This window comes from Ochlerotatus camptorhynchus, unplaced genomic scaffold (assembly GCF_037179485.1).
Source record: "Ochlerotatus camptorhynchus isolate MF236.1 unplaced genomic scaffold, CSIRO-AGI_Acam_v1.1 ptg000329l, whole genome shotgun sequence".
In the NCBI taxonomy this organism is placed as follows: domain Eukaryota; kingdom Metazoa; phylum Arthropoda; class Insecta; order Diptera; family Culicidae; genus Ochlerotatus; species Ochlerotatus camptorhynchus.
Genome location: NW_027040817.1, coordinates 252,861 through 273,661, shown reverse-complemented (window position 1 = coordinate 273,661; position 20,801 = coordinate 252,861). Strand labels below are relative to the sequence as shown.

The following is a 20,801-nucleotide window of genomic DNA, read 5'->3' as shown; positions in this document are numbered from 1 at the left end:
GGCGTGGCCCGCCTTAGCTACGCCAATGCTCATTTGCTGTAGATTTGCGGAGCCGATATTCATTGTTTAGATCACAAAATTACTTAAGCTAAATTAGTAAAGAAATGTATGCTTACTTGGTATGAAATCAGTATGCGCATTTTGCTCCGCAGCCTTTTGAAAACAGGTATGTGTCAGCCTTTTCAATTTCAATAATTTTATTAGTTTCGCATATCAATTCTAATATCTAGCTTATAGCCTAATCCATCAAATAAAAGTCATTGCAATTACATATCGATTTACATAGTGATTTAAACGGAGATCTTCTTGAGCATAGGCATTTTACCCTCATCTTCCCAAACTATTTTTTTCCAAACCGGATCAAGCGTACATCATATATTTCTAAATATTCGTTATTCCATCTGGCAGTGCAATTGCATCGACCCTCTCCGATTTGAGCCAAAATTGGTGGGTCTACTTATTGTAGGCTAGAATTCAAAATCCAAAGTTTTGTATCAATTGGCTCTCGGGACTGCCCACCTCCTCCCCGTCCTTTTTGACGATTTTGAATGAACACCAATTTTCAATCTCACTTAACTCTGGACCAAAAATAAAATCAACTGAAAAAACTTAAATAGCGATGGGTGGATGGTACCACCCACCGCATAAATGGAGGGATTACGGTAATCATAAACTCTTTCTGTTGGCAATATTTCATAAAATACTGAGACCCTTCGACCCAAACATATCCGATAATAATAGAAATCCCCCTATGCTTAGCTAGAATAATCTAGAATATATTCTTTAAATCACTGCTAGAGGCCGTCTCAAAAGTTCTCGACGATATGATTAATTCAATACCAAACAAACATACCATCAACTCAATTTTCTCCGCGGATTTTGTGAGAGCTACCGGTTTGCAAATTACTGTCATTCCAAGCTACCAAAATGAAGGACAAAAAGAAGTACGATAACACCTACCCTTCACGTCGACTACCGTTGCCGATCATGTCGGCCGGCCCTAGACTCTGGCCAACCAACAGCCATTAGACATGCTGCAGGAAATAATAAAACTTATCACAAATATTTATAGTTTGTCGCATAGAGAAACGAGAGTTAATAATAATAGTTTTCCCCCCGAAGCAAGTTTGTTCCTGGCTTCAGCAGATTGGTCCCCTACTTTACGACTACATGCAGCTAGGCGGGACTCCGAGTGGGACGACGACGCAGCGAGGACAGTTTGTCCAAGTACTCAGACTGCAAAGGTAAGGCATACGACAGAAAAGACTACCGAAGAAAGTACATGAAAAGTATAAAATCTTTATTGTTGCAAACAAAAAGTGAAGGGGAAGTGGCCTCAATTTGCTTGCCCAGTGATTCGCTGGGGAACCGAGCTAAATAATTGTGGATGAAAGTTTTCCATAAGCTGATAATAATTGTGGCAAGATGTTTGAAGTGGAAGCAGCAGCAAATATTTGTCCTGTTCACGTGATCCAACATTCCAGGAACGTTCAACCCTGTGCTATTAAGTCCCGTCCAAGATACAAACTTTTCTCTCGGCAACCATAACTAATAACTCATATCTGTTGGATAGTCAGCTGAAACAGATAAGTTCATATCGACCGATCCGATGCTAACTTGCTGCAGCCATAAATACATAAATCGATTTCTTCAATTAACCTGCTTCGGGAGTGCAATGTATATGTTATATTTTCTTATACACCTAGTGGAAAGTTTCCAACCTGACCGAAAGCTGATGGTTCTTCTTTCAAACAGTGAGTGGTAGATTCGCTTGGGATAGAAAAACTTTCTCCATATCCGCCTTTTTTCCCGCTTCCCCGGCATGATTCATTGATAACAAACTGAAAATCCTCCAATAATGCACATTAAACTTTTCAGCTGCGAAGTTGCGCAAGGGGCTGGCAATCGGAGCGATCCCTGGTGTGATAATAAAAATTGCTTGATAGGAGAAAGAGGAACTTCGCTGTATGAGCTTACCTGCTGCTGGTGATAGCTTCGTAACAACTCCCCATCGAATTTTCCACTGCAAGTAAAGGAAAGAAGAGAAACAAAATCAGTGGTTAGTCATAGGTGGGAAATGTTTGCAACAGAATCAGCAGATAACGCTTCACTTTATCGATGTGGGTCAACTGTCGAACTTTTCACATGATGATTGCTTTTGGATAATTGAAGCTATACCCACCGTACAACTTGAGGAGTACTCAATCGGCAGTTCTGCTACACGGAGAAACGAAATAACTCAAAATTAAGTCTTTTGTAATCATCTTGACACCTAACTTTAACCAGACAAAATTGAGTTCTTTGCGAAGTATCCATTTTTTAGTATTTAGCAATGACTTCATTTTTTAGTCAAATGTAACTGTTTCATAAATAGTGAACATTGGATAAAAAATACTTAAGACCGGGTTCTTACTGAAGAAATATATTTTGAGAAATTAAGGTTTTAACTGATTTTCTTCTATGTAGCGTATGACAATTTAGCATTAAATAAACAATACAGTAGTTTTATTTATTATTATAGGGGTACAAGGATAGTTTAAACATTTAAATAAGAATAGGTGAGTAACATTTTGGAATCATACAGTTTTTTGAGCTGGTCTCTGTCAGCTTCAAGCAGCCCAACATTTTCCGAGTCAATGCCTCTGTAAGACGATATTCATCGGATTGTGCTAACCGGGGGATCATCGCGGGAGGTAAGTTCCAAGCAAACTCCTTGGATCCACTTTCGGCTCCCAAGACTCCAACTGGTTTGCATAAATGTATCACACTGTAATTATCTAGGTAGACAAAAAGATATAAACAGCAATCAACCTACGAAGCAGAGTCGAAAAACTAAAACGTCCTTACCTTCACTGATCCTCTACCCTCAAATACTGAGTGATGAGCACTTCACTAAAAATTGAATCATCAACTGGCGGAGGCCGCTGCGCTTGTAAAAGATCGTTCTGCCTGACTCAATTAATGGAGCAAGGATAACGAATGCCTCTCCCCAGGTTCCAGATATTTTTGGTCTGCATGGAGATCTAAGATAAAAATTAAGTTTACTGTATGTTTACCACCTTCATCGATTACTTTATTCCGTACAGTTTGAGACACTAATTTCACCTCGGATTTCACCAATTTATTAACTTTTCACTTGAATTATCACGGACCTGACTATTTGCAGACGAACAAGCTGAAATAAAAATGACGCACGTTACGATTTTTCATCCAACATGAAATGCAAACGCCACACTTGATTTTGGATACTTTTGTAGCGCGGAAAACAAAAAATCACAAAATCGAGCTTAAAAGTCCTCAAAAAAAAAAAAGAACTCTCTCAAGACTACTGTTTGAGTAAAATTAATGAAAAGTAAGTGTTCTGGTTATACTTCAAGCTTAAGTTAAAAGTACTAATCAATGAGAACAAAATTTCACCCAAAACAGTAGTGTTGGCGGAGTACTTATTTTTAAATACTTTCTTTCTCGATTTTAAATTGCTTCGTTTTTCCATGTAGTACGCTCTGTAACAAGGTTATAAATATACAATAAAAAATATAAATAAAAAAGGAAACCTACACAGCTAAAAAAAGTAGTGTAAATTTCCGTTACTATGATGCACATAAATGGAGCGTCATAAATCATACAAATTTACATTATAAATCGTGTAAATTTATGAGACATGTCATGCAATATTCCATATATTGTATGCAACTTTCCACCTTTGTTTGCAACATTTCTTGCAAGCTGCTAGTTTACGTGAAAAGGAAGTTTACATGCATGAATATTTGCATGCATAGATGTTTACATCACCAGTAAAATTCAGATTTTTTTAGTGTGTCAGAACCCTATTGAAATACTATCTTCACTAGACTTATTCACGTTCCTCGTCTCTGGTTTCAAACCGACAAAGAACGTCAAACAAGGAATTTCATATGACAATAGAGATTTTCACGTCCGGTTGTATTGGTGTGATATGTGAGAGCGTGTTAGTGAATGTCCGAGGAAAATACATAGCAAATCGATGTCAAACTCATTTTGACAGATCTACTTTCATGCATTTTTTAGGTTAGCCAGAGGAAAAAATAATAAACAACTTTACACGGCGTTGCTTCCGCTAGTGTGCGAGCCAAACGTCACTAATCTCAATTGGTAGGTAGAGTTTATGCCATCGGATAAACTCGTCCGAATGTGTGCATGTATAGAAACCGAACTCCAACAAGGTAGACTTCAGGTTCGTTTACGAGTCGAGATGAGAAAGACCGCCCAATTCGAGTCTTGTTGGTTCCAACTGCGTGAAGATCTAGATCGGGTGTTAAAGAAGTGAGATTAGAGGAAAACGGCCTTCAAAAAAGTTAGCGAGTTTGGTTTATTGTTCTGGAAATTTGACGTTGGTTTAAATTCCTCAAAGAACAACAGGCATTTGAGGTGTACGAGGAATACACGTTTGTGAGCTAGTATTTGGTTTAAACCCTTCAAACAAGGGTGCACCCCTCGGGATGGAAAAGCAGAACCGTCCGATAACGTTTACCAGACCGACTTGAGCGAACGTCAGAGTCCACTTGTTCGGACCGAACCCCAACTGTTTTACGCCTCCCGACGATACCAGGTGTTGAGGTGTAAACCGTGGTGGAAGCTTCGTTCACACCGATCGGAAGCTCTACATACCCCACGCTGCTGAGTAATCTGCTAGCTCCTGTCATCGTCCTTGAAAGCTCGATGACGCAATACCCAACACCCGCAGTTGGTGGCAAACTACCACCCACTGGCGTATCGGAAAATCGCCAAAACCACACATTCAGTAACAACAACAGGTCAGATAAATTTAAGCAAACTCCTGAAAATTGAACACACCCTACTAATCCCATCATCGATTCAAGAAAAAAAAACAGCTATACAACACACCTGAAAAACCTTTTCTTTCTTGGCACGCCATAGACCCTAGGAGTTAGTTAACGAGATCAGAACCGTAGCTTTTGTTTTAAGGATGGATTGGATTTTTTGTTTGCGTTTCGTTTAGTTTCCCCTGTAGGAAAGTAGAGGAAACCATAGGAAACCTCTCTTACCGCTATGCAGTCTCGATAAAATAGTGTTTTTGACGTGAGACTTCGCCTGTGATTTCTATATGGGAGTACACTTTGTGAAAACCAAAAATGGAACATGTAACGAAATTATGAAAGATTTTGAACGTTAATAACTCAGCTGCCCGTGGACCAATTTCTATAATTTTATCTCCAATCGATTAGAAATATTTCCATGCATCGAGTGTTAAACCTCTGACTGTTTATTTTCGACAAGAAATTATTGTAAAGATGGTAAATGTTAGGAACTGTACAAAAGCTTTGAAATGACTAAGAAATCCACCTGTTACGTACATGCAAATGCTGCTTCCCCAACACTGTCATCAGAGCGTCGTTAGTAGACGAAACAAGTCGAAGTAGCATTCGCCTCCGATCTTCGAGCTTGTGCGATTAGGGAGGATGCAATTGCGTAACATTTTGCACACTCATAGCCATATTCAGAACCACACTCCCCAAACGACCACACAAAATGCTATCCACAGTTGCAATCTTGTAACCAAACTTGGAAGCAGGGGTGCAAGTGATTTTGATCGATTCCCTTCATCGACTTTCTGTTTCGTTAATAACTCGACGGCAAACACATTCATCGATACGTTTGTTGTTCTGGATGATAGAAGAGCATAGCTGTCCAGGGCTGAAAGTCTCCTTAATAAAGATAAAAAAAAAGAGCATAGCAGAAATAGTGTGAAGTAGGTTAGTGAAGCCATGGTCATCAAAAGAGGAAATCGTTGAAGAGAATTGACTTTCATCCCTCTGCTTCTAAGGCCCTCAATTCAGTCGTCAGCTGGGTGGACACTGATATTCTGTGGCCTTCAAACTTGTCGCAGACATCAGTTCACCCCAGTCCAGCAGCAGACGGGTCGAAAGTCTTGCGAGTGCCCAATAATTAAAACGAATAATATGGGATTGTCCGGTCCGATTTGCAGATTCAGCTGCCTACACGTCATCATCATCTTCCAAAAACCTTAAAGCCTGTACTACCATCGGCTCTTTTCAGGGTTACCAAGATTTTGCAAAATATTAAAATTTCTGAACATGTCCCAACTAAAATTCATATCAAAAGGTTCATTCAGGGCAATCATAGTCATACTAAAAAGAATAAACTGTAGAAATTCGTTGTAGTGTGCCACCATGTTGAGCCGTATTGTAGGTAGTTCTGCATCACCGTGTTGTTGGTAGTTCTGCATCTGGTTTGCCACCGAGCATCGCGTTTGTTCTTGAACCGCCGTATCGTTATTGGTCCTGATGACGGCCTCCACATCGGCAATGAGATGATACATCGGAACTTCGGACAGATTTTTGTGTGGTACTGCGAGCCAAGACTCAGAAGATGTTCCACATCCCCCGGCAGCGCAACGTTATCCGATAGACGGTACTTGGTGTCAGCTTGTACCGGTCCCTGATTTCAGCTTCGGTAAATTTCAGGTCGAAGTTTAGTAGGCCCCTGATGACCTTTTCTCACCGAGAATGTCGTGGGTGAAGAATTCCACCTTGGAACTCCTCAGGTGGGTGACGACCACGTCCTACTCAGCTGTTGTATGGAGCACCACCTTGATGCTTACTCTGCCCAACTTGAATTTGGTTTTGACGCTCAGCGACGCCATATCTGCGATTAGTTCGTTAAGATTGACATTTTTCACTACCAACAGAGGTAGCTTCACTTTTGCCGCACTCATTTCGGCAGCATTTTCGGTTCCGGAAGTGTCACTGAAATCTCCAACATCACTGCCGTTCGTCGCTGTGACATCGTCACGACCAATCGTGCCATCGGACTGGCCCCGATTCTTCTTCCTCTTCTTTCTGCGTTTTCAGTCATAGCTGGCTGGGTATTCCCATCGATGGGAAGAAAAGCAAACCTGTTGGATGTAGGTACACCCGAGCTTCCTTCCCTGGGGTCCTTGTCCTTCACCGGGCTTCGCGAGTGATGCTTCCCCATTTCGGAGCACACACATACACACAAACACCGTGAAAGAGAGAACGTGAACACTATCGCAACGAACTTTCCGAACAACTCGAGAGCACGACCTAAAACCGAACTGAACTGCTTGACGGTCAAGCAGAGAATCTTTTATGTAGCTCAACTAGGCTTCTTAGCAGCGCCGGTGCGGTGGTGTAGTGGTAAGTGTGATTACCTCTCACCCCAGCAGTCCTAAGTTCAATCCCAGTCGGCGCCGCCGGGATGTTCTGAGGCATAACATCTCCAATCACGCCTTCCTTCGGAAGGGAAGTAAAGCCGTTGATCCCCGGCTCATACGTTGATGGGTCGATAGGTTGGGTCTAGGTGTGGGAGCTGCTTCCCTGGCGGCGGTAGCATTGGTGCTCAGCACGGAAAACAAGATCGACGGAAAACAAATCAAAGGAAAAAAAAACTAGGCATCTTGTAACGTACAAGGTGAAGCATAGCAGGTTAGTAGTCGTTGATCGGGTGGAAACGAATCCGTGTTGGTTTTCATGGAGATACTGCTTACAGTGCGATAACAGTGGCTCCATAACAACTAATTCGATGAGTTTTGAGAAAGCCCACAGCGAGGTGATTTCACGGGGTCTACATCCTTCCGAACCCCTTTCTTATGAACTGGATACTTTTGTGTGTTCTTCCAGCAGATTGGGAAGATTCCAGTGCTCGAAGACAATCCGAAAAGGTGACATAGAGACTTCAGTAAACACGTTAAGTGTTCCTTCAGGAAAACGGGTGATTAGCTCGTATTGCTGCCGCACAGATGGCACTCGAATCTATCTTTTGTACGGAGGGTTCTAAAATAATGGTTTCCTCGGCAAAGTTATGCATTTTATAGTACTGATATATACTTTTTTTTATCTAGTTCGTTTATTTGTAAGGCTCAATCGCGTTAGCTTTACGGAGCCGATAATTCATTGTTCTTTGTTTGTAACAAAATTCACTTAATTGTATGTCTAGTAGGAGTTAGGCCGTATACTCGCAGCTTACTCGAGGTTAGAGGGGTACATTGTCGAAGGATAGGAAAAGGGGAGGAGCTTGGGGGTTGGGTTTCGTTGTCTCATCAGAGCGATGTCGCCAGTATTAACGTTAGTGTGGTTCTAGATTCGTCTGGAGTTCGACCGGCTATGGTGACCAGTGGGTGACGATGAGACTCATCGAGGCGGGGGACAAGACAAACAAAAACTAATAATGAGATACAAAAGACAAACGAATTAAATTCTTATACTAGACATTTGCAGAAACACATAAATCAACTGCATATAGCAGAGATCGCGGGTACCCAACACGTCTCTGATAGGGATATAGGGTTGTCTTCCTTGGGCCTCGCCAAACTGCGTGATCGATGTAGTCGTAACCGTTTCCACACCGACATATGTTGCTGTCCACGAGGTTTATTCTATTGAGATGCGCATCTAGCGAGTAGTGGTTGGACATAAGTCTACTCATCATGCGAATGAAGTCACGACTTAGGCCCACATCTTTAAACCACGCTCTCGAAGGAACATTAGGAAGAATTGAATGTAACCACCGTCCAAGATTCCCAGTGTACCAATCAGTATGTAGGTAAACATTAATTGAAAATGGTCAAAATAGTGGAATATAAAATTTAAAATAAAAAGTGCAAAAAGGAACAAGATTTTTTGATGGGAGCGTAGTGTAGACCTAGTTAGATATTTCAATGGGCAATTTTCAAAAGAGCGCATTTGAATATATTTTTCAAATTTTACATATTCTAATGACGGCTCATACAAATGTTTGCTGACCTCCGTTGTGCCATGCATATTGAAATATCTTACAAGGTCTACATTAATAACATTGAATAAATGTTTCCGTCCATTTATGTCTTCATTTGAGTAAACGCCAGTGTATGTGCAAACTTCCACTACGTGTTTTTTTTTTGTACCCTACCAGCTGTGTGTTGTAGCGTATCCCTATCCGATATCAATAAAGTAAATACATCGTAGGTATAGTTCTGCATATACGAAGCATTTTTTACACCACTAGTTTGAAAGATTTTAGAAATTTTTTTTTTTAATGTATGAGATACATAAAATTATCCAAAAATTGGAAAATTTAAGGATTTTTATATAGTACTAGCTTTCGCTTCTGTGCTAAAAAAAAAAAAATAAAAATCCGGGGATTTTATTTTTTTTTTAATCCGAAATGTCACTTTTTGCGAGTCTTATGTCTTTGATGTCTCGGACAACATTTCTCCGAACTATAAAATTCACAACTTTGCCAAGAAATACGAACTAATCAGAATCCACAAAACGCACACATACAGAATCCGTAAACTAAACTTATCAAAGACTGCAAATCTGTAGGATGCATATCCACGGCACCAGAAATGTTGGCCACGCTACCAGGATCGTTACCCCACTATACACCGCTAACATGGAGAACAAACAGGGGTGATTAAAAGATGACGTTCACTCTTGAGGGGGGGAGGGGTCCTATAATTTATGACAGTACGTGTAAAAGATATGAGAAACAGTTTGACACAGGGGGGAGGGGGATTAAAAATCGAAAAATTTGTGGATGTCATATTTGAATCGCTCACACTCGTATTGTATAAGTCACGCTCTTGCAGCTTTCACTCGTTGTGGTCATACGTCAGAGAATTCTAGAAACATTTCAATTCGATAGGTTTCTACACCAGGTCTATACCGGGTTTTTACCATTCGCTACAAACAATTTTAGCTGCAGAAAAGCTTATTCGGTAAAAAAAAACAAGCTCCATAAGCCAATTTTTGCTAGTGTGTTCTGCAGCCAAAGCGGTTTGCGATCATATTCCGTAGGACTTGAAGATCCATTTAATAAATTTGCATTTAATACGTGTTAAATCCAAGACTTTTGTATGAACACAAGCAAAGGAAAACTGTATCTTTAAAGAATGTAAACCAAATTTTGTAATACAGTCAACTTTCCATGTTTGATATTGAAGGTACCATCGAGATATTGAATTTATATTGAAGGTACCATCAAGATATGGAGATATTGATATATCAAGATGAACAATGCATTAGCTCCTAAGTAACATTGATAGATTCTCTTCGTCGACTTTCTCTTTGTATCCCTTTGTAGGTATGTACAGACATTCCCAGGCATTATCTAGCATATAATACGACAAACACAACAAGAAAAGGTTATGTGCTCAAGTTATTAACGAAAGAGAAAGTCGACGAAGAGAATCGATCAATGTTACTTAAGACCTAATGCAATGTTTAGCTTGATATATAGTTATGTAAGGAATTTTCTTTACACACCAATAATCGAACGTTCTCACGCAGCATTAGACAACACTGTCAGCTGTAGCAGTACTTCCGAGTAAACAACAAAGTGCAACCTGAATCCTGCGACGTGACTTCTTGGGCTACGGACATCGTTGGAGCCTTCATCGTTCCCAGCTGACCAAAGCGATTTAGGTAACTATGGAAGGTTTCGTAGGAAGTAGCTTCAGGATAAGTCAGTCAGTTCTTAGTGGGCGTTCGAATGGAATAGTTTGTGAAGTGCTAGTACTCGATCAATTAGTTTTCGAAATATACGTGTGTGAAAACAAATGTTTTTTTACAGTGATTGATGACAATCAGAACATAAGTATATAGATCAACATTAGCCTCTAGACCGCTTGTAGGGACCGAGATTACCATCTACATATAGAAAAACAAGGGCACATATTGATAAATAGAACATCGATATATGGAGAGTTGACTGTATATTCATTTATATGACCATCTGGTTTATTTCACTTCCTTTACCTAGCCAAAGGGTCAAATCCGTCTAGAATAATAAGACCAAATATCAGGTAAGCTTGCAAGTTATTTCTGTTACAGAAGAGGCTCGGGTTTCCTTTCCACTCCACACACTCGGCAAACATGTGTGGTTGAACTGATGAGCGAACGTAAAAGTTTCTTGCTTCACATAAAGATTTACAAGCTTCTTCGAGTTGGACCCGTTGTTGTTGTTGCCGTACCAACATCTGTTTTCGGCTGACGTTGACGGTTTTTACCCGTATCAGACCAGTACGGTGAATACCTACAAGACAAGACTAGAGTGAGTATATGTGGCACTGATCCATCCAATATAATAGCTAAGAGATTCAACTTTGGCTCTCTCTCTCTCTCTTGGTGGAAGAAAAACTTTTTCTATCAAAACTTACCACAAAAGGAAACCAGCGGTGGGAAAATGTGTTAATGCGAAAAGTAGCTGGGTTAGGTAAAAAGTATGTGTGCTATGTGTTACTAGGGAATTTCGAATGGAACAAGGAAGGAAAAAGAGAAACTTCGTCGCCCATAGGTTGATCGCCTCAAATAAACTACGATATTGAACACGTTTTCTACCTTCCTTTATTTCTACCAACGAGTCGTCAAGACTTTTCGCTATTGGAACAGTTGCTTGAAATTTGATCGAATCATGTATCCCCCTCACGCAAAATTGCTAAAATTGAAAAGAATAAAAAAAAACTAAGCTGTTTCCCAAACAACCATGGCAGATTGATTGACAGTCGACCAAATTAGAGGCGAATTCATCTTCGAAGGCGGCTCTAGAGATTCCTCCACCCATCAGTTCTGTATTGCAATCAAAATTCCAGCTTCCCATAACGGGTCCCGAATGCCCCGTGGCGTGCGAACGCAACCCACTGCGAAGCGAGCTACAATTTATTAAATTATCCGAACCCAATTTAAAATTTCCCTGGCGCATCATCAACGATTTCGGTTATTTCAATTAACCATACCGTTCACTAGGGACTTTGTCATTGTCTTCCAAGCCGAGCAGCCGTCATCATCGTCGGTGGTTGCGTTTCCTGATTCACAAATGAATAGAAAGCCGAGAATTAAAACATAATTTGCTTGCTAGACAAATTTCCTCAATCACCCCGTCGCTCTTTGCTCCAGGTCAATCACTCGAATTTCCCGTCGGAAAATGGTGCACATCATTCTGCCTGACAATTTGGATGATGCGCGCGGCATTCTGACTTCCAACGTGAACAATCACACACTCACAATACAATACACAGATGGGAGGAAAAGTTTCGCTTGAATTATTAACAATCAAAATCTGCGTCTCGTCTCCTTGTGCCCCTCCACCACCATGAGTGGCTTTTTATTTTACCCCATAGCCCACCACCAACTTCATCGTTTTCCTTTAATTTTCGAGTACCGGTAGATGCATACCTCCTGCGCTCAGTGATGGAGAGCACACGGTCTAAGAACGCTGTCGGAAGGGTGAACAAGGAAAGGTCTTGTGGCACGGTACTTTCAAGTGAATCCGAGAGCATCGAGGCGAAGCATTTCCAGTAGCTTATTGCGAAAGATGCGAGAACTGCAAGAAGGGGGTTTATTATGATTTCTGCTGGTAGGATGTTGCTGTCGTAGTCTGACAATGCTAAAAATTGCGATTCTGATTTTTTGTGCAAATATTAGTCTTTTAAATTATGAACACAATCATAAATTAACGAGAAACAAGGAAAACGAAGGGTGCAAATCAATGGACGGTGGAGTTCATTGTGTTCACGTGCCGGTGGAAAACAAATGATCACGAAACGGATGGCAGTGTCTTTTTAGGGGGAGGAAGATCATTTTTTGTTTTTGAGAAACCAACACCGGTGGTCAAAAACGCTAAATAGGAATTCGTACGAGATGCAGTTGTTGTGTAGAATCATTTTGTTACAATGAAGACGACAATTTTGGTCCAAGATGACTACCGTAGTATGTTTGCTAGGTACTAACGGTATCGCACTGATTGTCGCACATGATGTCTGTTTTCTTTCCGAAGCTCAGGAATTCCACGAATCAGGGCTGGAGAGCACCTCAGAGTGTTAGCAAAGCAATTTTGTGCATGCATCTCATGACACTCGACAAAGAGTGTGTGACTCTCCCATTTACTTCGCACACTCTTTTCCAACTAATCTATGAGAAAGCGATCCACACATGAAACGGTACACATGAAACGGTACACTCCGTGCGGCGCAGAGAGCGAATATAATACACAGAAAAAATTGTTGATTATTACATCCAAACTGCTGCAGCCAGGTCAATCCATCGGTTGTGTAATATAATGTTGTACGATGTACATCGATTTTACGAACAAAATAACATCCATTGTATCTGCTTTTTGCTATTACACAATTTTTTTTTGTTTTTTTTGTTATTATAGTCACTTTAACGCTCTTGGGCAAGGAATCAAAAATATCTCCAAATGACAAAATGACAAACGATCAACGAACCGAATAATAACGCTATGTCATAAGTGCAAAGCAATAATGATATAATCTTCTTCCTTCTTTATCATGACAAGCAGCCCGTGCGACACAACTCACTCGGGGCGGTAGAAGGAAACGAGCAAATTGTTGGCAAGCTGCTTCACGAAGTAAAGCCGAACATGATACACGTGTGTTAATGGGAATTTTTTTGTAATGTCTTTTCTCGATTCATATCAAGCTATGTCCTCATCCGTGTATATTGCAACAAAGCAGGCAAGCAATATATCATTATCCTTCTACCACTCGGATCGAGCTATGTTACAGAGCGAGTTTGTCGTGGTAGTCGTAGCAACCGTTTTGTCTGTATCGTTGGTTGCTTTATGTGTTTGGATTCGCTGCTCTTGGGTCATTCGTGACTTGTCCGGGGGTGAGATTTGAACTCGTGACTTTGGCGTGAGAGGTATGGATGCTAACCACTACGCCGGGGTCGCCCCCTATTACATAATTATTTCATACATCAGCTTGAATTACATTGATTGATATTACATTTTTTTTTTGCTGTGTACAACAAGCGTTAATGTCTTCTTTGAATTCTTTTCAAACTTGTTTAGAAGATGAAGAAGGGCATAACAAAGAAGATTTTTTTTTTATTTTTGCTGTTTTTCCCATTTACAACACTGAGTGGAGCTCTTTGCGTCGAAGCCGTCAACAACATACAGCGGTATTCGGGGAATTTCCAAACGTTGTTAAGGTGTTCAAGCTCAGAATTCCACCACCAATGTTCCTTGAACATTTACAAAGTTCCCTTTTCCAAATTCCATAATTATTACTTTTTCAAACTCTTTCAATTAGACCAACACACTTAGAAAAACTCATGTAAATTTAGATGCTCTGAGAGTGACATATACGAGCGTCAATTTTGACATAAATTTGAGTCATAATAGACGCGTAATGTAGGTTAATCAAACGTACTTTACGTCGAGCAACAAACTTTTCAGTCTCGGTGCACTTTCCACGATTTTTGATAAACATCTGGGTGAAACAAATCTCCCAAAACTTCCAGTACAATCCCATATCAAACCCTAAAGTTCTAAGAAATATGTGTGTATGCGATATCATCGTTTGTTTGAATTGGGACCCAAATAAATCTCTTGAACAAATGAGCTAGGGATTGAATCCCTGACCTTCTACTCATTAAGCACTAGGCCACTAATTTCCCTATTATAAAGACATTTAAAACAAATTTAGACGGGTTTGTGATTAAGGTTTTTTATTATTATTCAAAATTATGTAAATTTACACTAAACCTAGCGCACATAAAATTAACGCGCCCTTAGCATAATTTTACACGCGTTCAGAAATTTTTTGCTACTTTTTTGAGTCATGTAAAATTACAAACCATCATCGCAGAATTTTCAACGATCGTGTAATTTTACTCTTCTAAGTTTTTTTTTGTGATCATGATGGTCTGCTTTAGCTAGGATAACATTTTATTACCAGACCTGACTATCTTTGTAATCAATCCAAGCCGATTCAATCAAAATTAGGAGATTTTATATTTAGAACGAATAATTAAGTTTAATCAAATAAGAAGCATTTCACAACTTATTTTCACCAATAAGTAACTATAACATTTTCTTTAGAGAATCTTATTAAAACTATTATGTCAGTCAAGTCAAGCGTCATTTGTGGGCACTGGTACATAATAGGGCCCTATATTCAAGTTAAAAACGTCTTTTATCGATCTAGGCGGTCTGGGCAGCATGATCAGCATAAAACACTGCAATCCGTTGTTAATACCGTGGAAAACGAAAACAAAAAAGGACAAACAGCGAATTATCACGTATTGCCAACCAAACATTAATATTACCATTAATGTATTTTAAAATTGAAATAACGAAGATTGATTGATCATGAAACTAGAAATCAACCAAAACGCACAAGAAAAATGGCAAATGTCTGCTTCCTGACAGGTACTCTGAACACGTCCAGAAAGTTTACACGAAAATCGTGTCAATTTTTAGGACATGCCGCAGAGAAATACTTGCGTATCGTAAAATTCAAGTATAAGTATACTATAGTAGCATTTTATGCAATGTCGTGTTATTTGCAATGATTAGTGAGATACACTTCATGTGCGCGATATATTTCATAAAATGACACTCGAACTTAAATGACGCGAGTCTTTTTTTCTGCTACACACTTTGAAATACCTAATCTTACACGAGCCGGAATCCATCTTTGACATAAAGGATGAGACGTATACAAACATGTCATGTAAAATTAGGTGCTCCGAGACTAAAAAGTTCTAAAGTACGTTTGATTATTCAGCTCAATCGCGTCTATTATGTCTCAATTTTATGTCAAAATTGACGCTCGTTTATCTCAGTCTCAGAGCACCTAAATTTACATCAATTTTTTAAGTGTGTAGTTTTTAAATTACGCTTTCTTAAAATTTTCATTATTTTTTGCAGTGTGGCTTCAACGATGACGACACTCGCTGTCACGTGAAAATAAACATCAACAGGAAAACGATAGCAAAGAAGCCATGCCCGATGAATGACGTCAGAAGGAGGATTCAAAATACCGCATATAACACTTCTTACACGAATCGGTTCTGCCAAAAATAGTTGCCACTAGATAACCGAACATTTTTCATCGCAGAAAACCATGGCGACCGATTAGTATTCGAACCCTGATCAAGTATGCGTTGTATCTGAACCAGTGCTGCAAAATCTCGGCAATACATAGCGATACTCAAAATTCTGCTTTGGTCACTCATTTAAGCTAACAGTCATGGCAAACCATGTCAATTGCCAGTTAGAATGTTGTCAGTGACGAACATGTGTAGATTTTTTATTAGCTAAATTTGAAACGAAATTAATTGACTTGAGCAAAAAAATTACATGGAGCCTTTAAAGTGAACAAACGTTCTGAACTACACACCAAAAAATTCTGAATGTTACTGGCGATGTAAACATTCATGCATGTAAACATTCATACATGTAAACTTACTTTTCACGTAAACTAGCAGCTTGCAAGAAATGTTGCAAACAAAAGTGGACAGTTGCATACAATATGTGGAATATTGCATGACATGTCTCATAAATTTACACGATCTATAATCTAAACTTCTATGATATATGACGCTCCATTTATGTGCATCATAGTAACGGAAATTTACACTACTTTTTTTTAGCTGTGTATGTACTTGGATAACAATAATGTGCCATAATGCACGAAATTATCTTTTTGTTACCGGGTGAATCTTTGTCATTGACCGAAAAAATTATGCAATTTTGACAAAAGTTTTTTTGAGGATCAAGTCTATCAGTGACATGCGAAAAACAATTTTGTCAACATCGCACGAAAGTCTGTCAATGACACTGACAAATCTCAGCACTGATCTCAACACGAAAAAAAAAACTTTCTGTTTAGCAATAAAAGAACTCTCTACAACTCGATATGGTTCTATAGCTCGATATCGAGTTTTGGAGAGTTGACTTATATACCAAAATGTAAAAAATCAATGTGACCCTTGCAACTTCTTCTGTCAAGGAGCTTGGGATTAAACCCACGATTTTCTACTCGGTAAGCAGAAACGATTGCCATTAGAGCGGAGAAAAAAACATTGTTATATATTTCTGTCCGGTACTGAATGTTCCCAAAATGTTCATGATGTTCATGGAACTTCAATAAAGTTCTCGGAATTTACCTAATCTGGACTTTTTTGAAGTTTTTGGATCTTCCATAAAGATATATGAGCTTTGCTGGTTTCAGGACTTCCCTGAATGTATGGGATCTTCTATAAAGTTCCTGCAATTTCCCCTGATGATATTGGAACTGCTCACCCCATGACCCCCAATTAGTGTCACGTGAAGGCTGGACGTTTGTTAGTATGTAGAAAGAATAAGCTACAGGATACGTTTGACTGTAACATAGAAATTAGGCATTAAGCACTATCTCTTTGATACATTATAATCCACTTTCCAACTACCCAGAGTAGTCCTGGCTACGTCTCTGCAACTGGTGAGGATTTGGAAAGAATGCTAGTAATGTTCGTCATGAGCGCAAAACATTTTTAATTTGCTGGTGGAATTTTCCCAAATTTTCTATTTTATAACTAGGGGTGGTGCAATATTTTAAAATGCACCGATTTAAATTTAAAGTTGTCAGCAAAGGATTGCATATGCATAAGGTGGCTCAAGTAAAATCATATTTATATTTGACACATACTACATTTGAAAACGGATTGAATTGATAATATGCCACATTTAAGGACGAAGATTTGTTTTGGATGGAGACATAAAGGGTGAATTCGATAAAAATGGCACACCGAAAATCTTCTGTAACTTTTGAACCGTATGAGTAAAATCCTGAATATATGAGTAAATCTTATTCATGGTGTATTGTTTACATCTGTTGTTCATGGATTCAGTTTCCAGTCATGTCTTTAAAAGTAGAAATTGTCCGTGGAAAAATGTTGTGCACTTACAGTCAAAATCCAAAGGCGTCCCACCGATGGATCACTAAATAACTTGGGATTGCAAATACAACTGTGTCTCGTGTGATAAGAACCTTCATGGAGCGTCTGAGTGCCCGAAAGATGGAAGGGAATGGTCGTTAAAGTGGTAAAATGGCCAGGAAAGTGGTGCAACAGTTCAAGAACCGTCCAAACATGTTACACTGAAACTTCCGTTTACAAAGTCTTTTTTTACGCAGTATTCGATTTACATCACTCTTTTTACGAAGTAAATTCCAAATAACGAGGTTTTTTTTACGAAGTAAATCCCAAATAAAGAGTTTTTTTTTGTGATTTTGGGAAACTGGGATATACTGTGTAATACCCCACAATATGGGTATTTTTGGAATCAGAGTGACGTGTAGGGACCGGAAATCGATGTCTGACGCCATTTTGAAATCCAAGATGGTGGCTTCGGTTACAGAAAAATTTGGAAATGCTGCCAAATACCCCACAATATGTTTATTTTTGGAATCGGAGTGACGTGTAGGGACCGGAAATCCAAGATGGCGGTTTCGGGTTACATATAAACTTGGAAATTCTGCCAAATACCCCACAATATGGGTATTTTTGGAATCGGAGTGACGTGTAGAGACCAAAAATCAATGTCTGATGCCATTTTTAAATCCAAGATGGCGACTTCCGGTTACAGAAAAACTTGGAAATTCTGCCTGCCAAATACCCCACAATATGGATATTTTTGGAATCGGAGTGACGTGTAGAGACCAAAAATCAATGTCTGACGCCATTTTTAAATCCAATATGGTGACTTCCGGTTACATAAAAACTTGGAAATTCTGCCAAATACCCCACAATATGGGTATTTTTGGAATCGGAGTGACGTTTAGGGACCGGAAATCGATGTGTGACGCCATTTTGAAATCCAAGATGGTGGCTTCGGTTACAGAAAAATTTGGAAATGCTGCCAAATACCCCAAAATATGTTTATTTTTGGAATCGGAGTGACGTGTAGGGACCGGAAATCCAAGATGGCGGCTTCGGGTTACATATAAACTTGGAAATTTTGCCAAATACCCCACAATATGGGTATTTTTGGAATCGGAGTGACGTGTAGAGACCAAAAATCAATGTCTGATGCTATTTTTAAATCCAAGATGGCGACTTCCGGTTACAGAGAAACTTGGAAATTCTGCCTGCCAAATACCCCACAATATGGATATTTTTGGAATCGGAGTGACGTGTAGAGACCAAAAATCAATGTCTGACGCCATTTTTAAATCCAATATGGTGACTTCCGGTTGCATAAAAACTTGGAAATTCTGCCAAATACCCCACAATATGGGTATTTTGGAATCGAAGTGACGTTTAGGGACCGGAAATCGATGTGTGACGCCATTTTGAAATCCAAGATGGTGGCTTCCGGTTACAGGAAAACATGGGTATTCTGTCAAATACCCCACAATATGGGTATTTTTGGAATCGGAGTGACGTGTAAGAACCGGAAATTTATGTCTGATGCCATTTCGAAATCCAGGATGGCAAATACCACCACGTCACCCCGATTCTTAGGATACCCATATTGTAGGTTATTAAACATTATTTTTATGTTTTATGTAACCGGAAGTCGCCATATTGAATTTCAAAATGGCGTCAGACATGGGTTTTCAGTCCTAATAAAACACCCCGATTCCAAAAAACCCACAATGTGGGGTATTTGAAAGTATTTCCCAGTGTTTCTGTAACCGGATGTCACCATCTTGGATTTCAAAATGGCGTAAGACATCGATTTCCGGTCCCAACATGTCACACCGATTCTTAAGATACCCATATTGTGGGTTATTTAACATTATTTTTCTGTTTTTATGTAACCGGAAGCCACCATCTTGGATTTCAAAATGGCGTAAGACATCGATTTCCGGTCCCTACATGTCACACCGATTCTTAAGATACCCATATTGTGGATTATTTAACATTATTTTTCTGTTTTTATGTAACCGGAAGCCGCCATCTTGGATTTCAAAATGGTGTCAGACATCGATTTCCGGTCCCTACACGTCACTCTGATTCCTAAAATACCCATATTGTGGGGTATTTGACAAAATTTTCAAAAACCTCTTTTTACGAAGTAAATCCCACATAACGAGTTTTCTTTTTACGAAGTAAATCCCAAATAACGAGGTTTTTTTTACGCACTAATTCGATTTACGAACCCCCGTTTTGGTTCGTAAATGGAGGTTCCAGTGTAATTCGAGATGATGCTAAAAAGTTCAAGGTGTCAGTCGGTTTTGTGCAGAGACCATGAAGCGTGCTAGGTAACATGTTTAAAAGGTGCAAAAAGCCCCAAACCGGAATGAAAAGCAAAACATCACTGCGAAAACCCGCGCCCGAAAACTTTACACGAAGTTGTTCACCAAAGAGTGCCTTAAGAAGCGTCTCTTGCCATTAATAAGGAAGCACAAAGGATCAACTGACAATGTTGTGTCAAAATCTGGGCAATTATGAAGACGGAACCTCATAAACATCCCAAAACTATTAAAATAAAGCTGGAGTTGAAGAAAATTTGGGTAAAAACAACAAGAACACTGGGAAAATAGGTTGTACACAATTTGATGGCTGGGGTGAAAGAAAGGTGTGGGCATTTTGGGCTACAGAATGGTGAGTTGACAACCTGGAGAGAGCGGAATACCTAGCTCTGGTCCTCACAAGTTCTTACTTCACGCCTCCCCAAGTCATATGACAACATAAGACAACCAGCTGAAACATAGACACAGCTGGGTGGCGTAGCTTGGGCAATGTTGCCAGTCCGGCAACAGCAAAGTGAAGAGGTGCGACGCGAACACTGCCGCGGTAACCATAGTACGGTGATAGAGGAAATGCTTCACCAAGCCCGAGCGTCTGTTCACCATGCGGCTCAAAACGGCGTCTGTTCTCAATGTTAGGAGTGGCTGATCAGATATATATGGCAGATTATGCACGAGTACGGATTTCCGTCCGTATTGACCGACGCGATTGGTCAAGGCGACGATGGATCGAGTGATGTTCGAGTATCGGGGACACTCTCGAGCCTTGAATCTCGAAGGGGGTTACGGACTTTCG

The 20,801-nt window shown here is 39.7% G+C and overlaps 1 protein-coding gene across 1 annotated transcript in view; it reads right to left on the bottom strand.

Moving 5' to 3' along the window:
- Positions 1–1,747: 1,747 nt before the first annotated feature.
- LOC135708273 (uncharacterized) overlaps positions 1,748–20,801 on the bottom strand; it is a 223,657-nt gene continuing 204,603 nt past the window's right edge. Inside the window, exons 2-3 of the mRNA XM_065230275.1 lie at positions 1,978–2,023; positions 1,748–1,917 (exon numbers count right to left, since the gene is read on the bottom strand). Coding sequence (XP_065086347.1) covers positions 1,748–1,917; positions 1,978–2,023 — 216 coding nt within the window. The remainder of the gene's footprint in view (positions 1,918–1,977; positions 2,024–20,801) is intronic.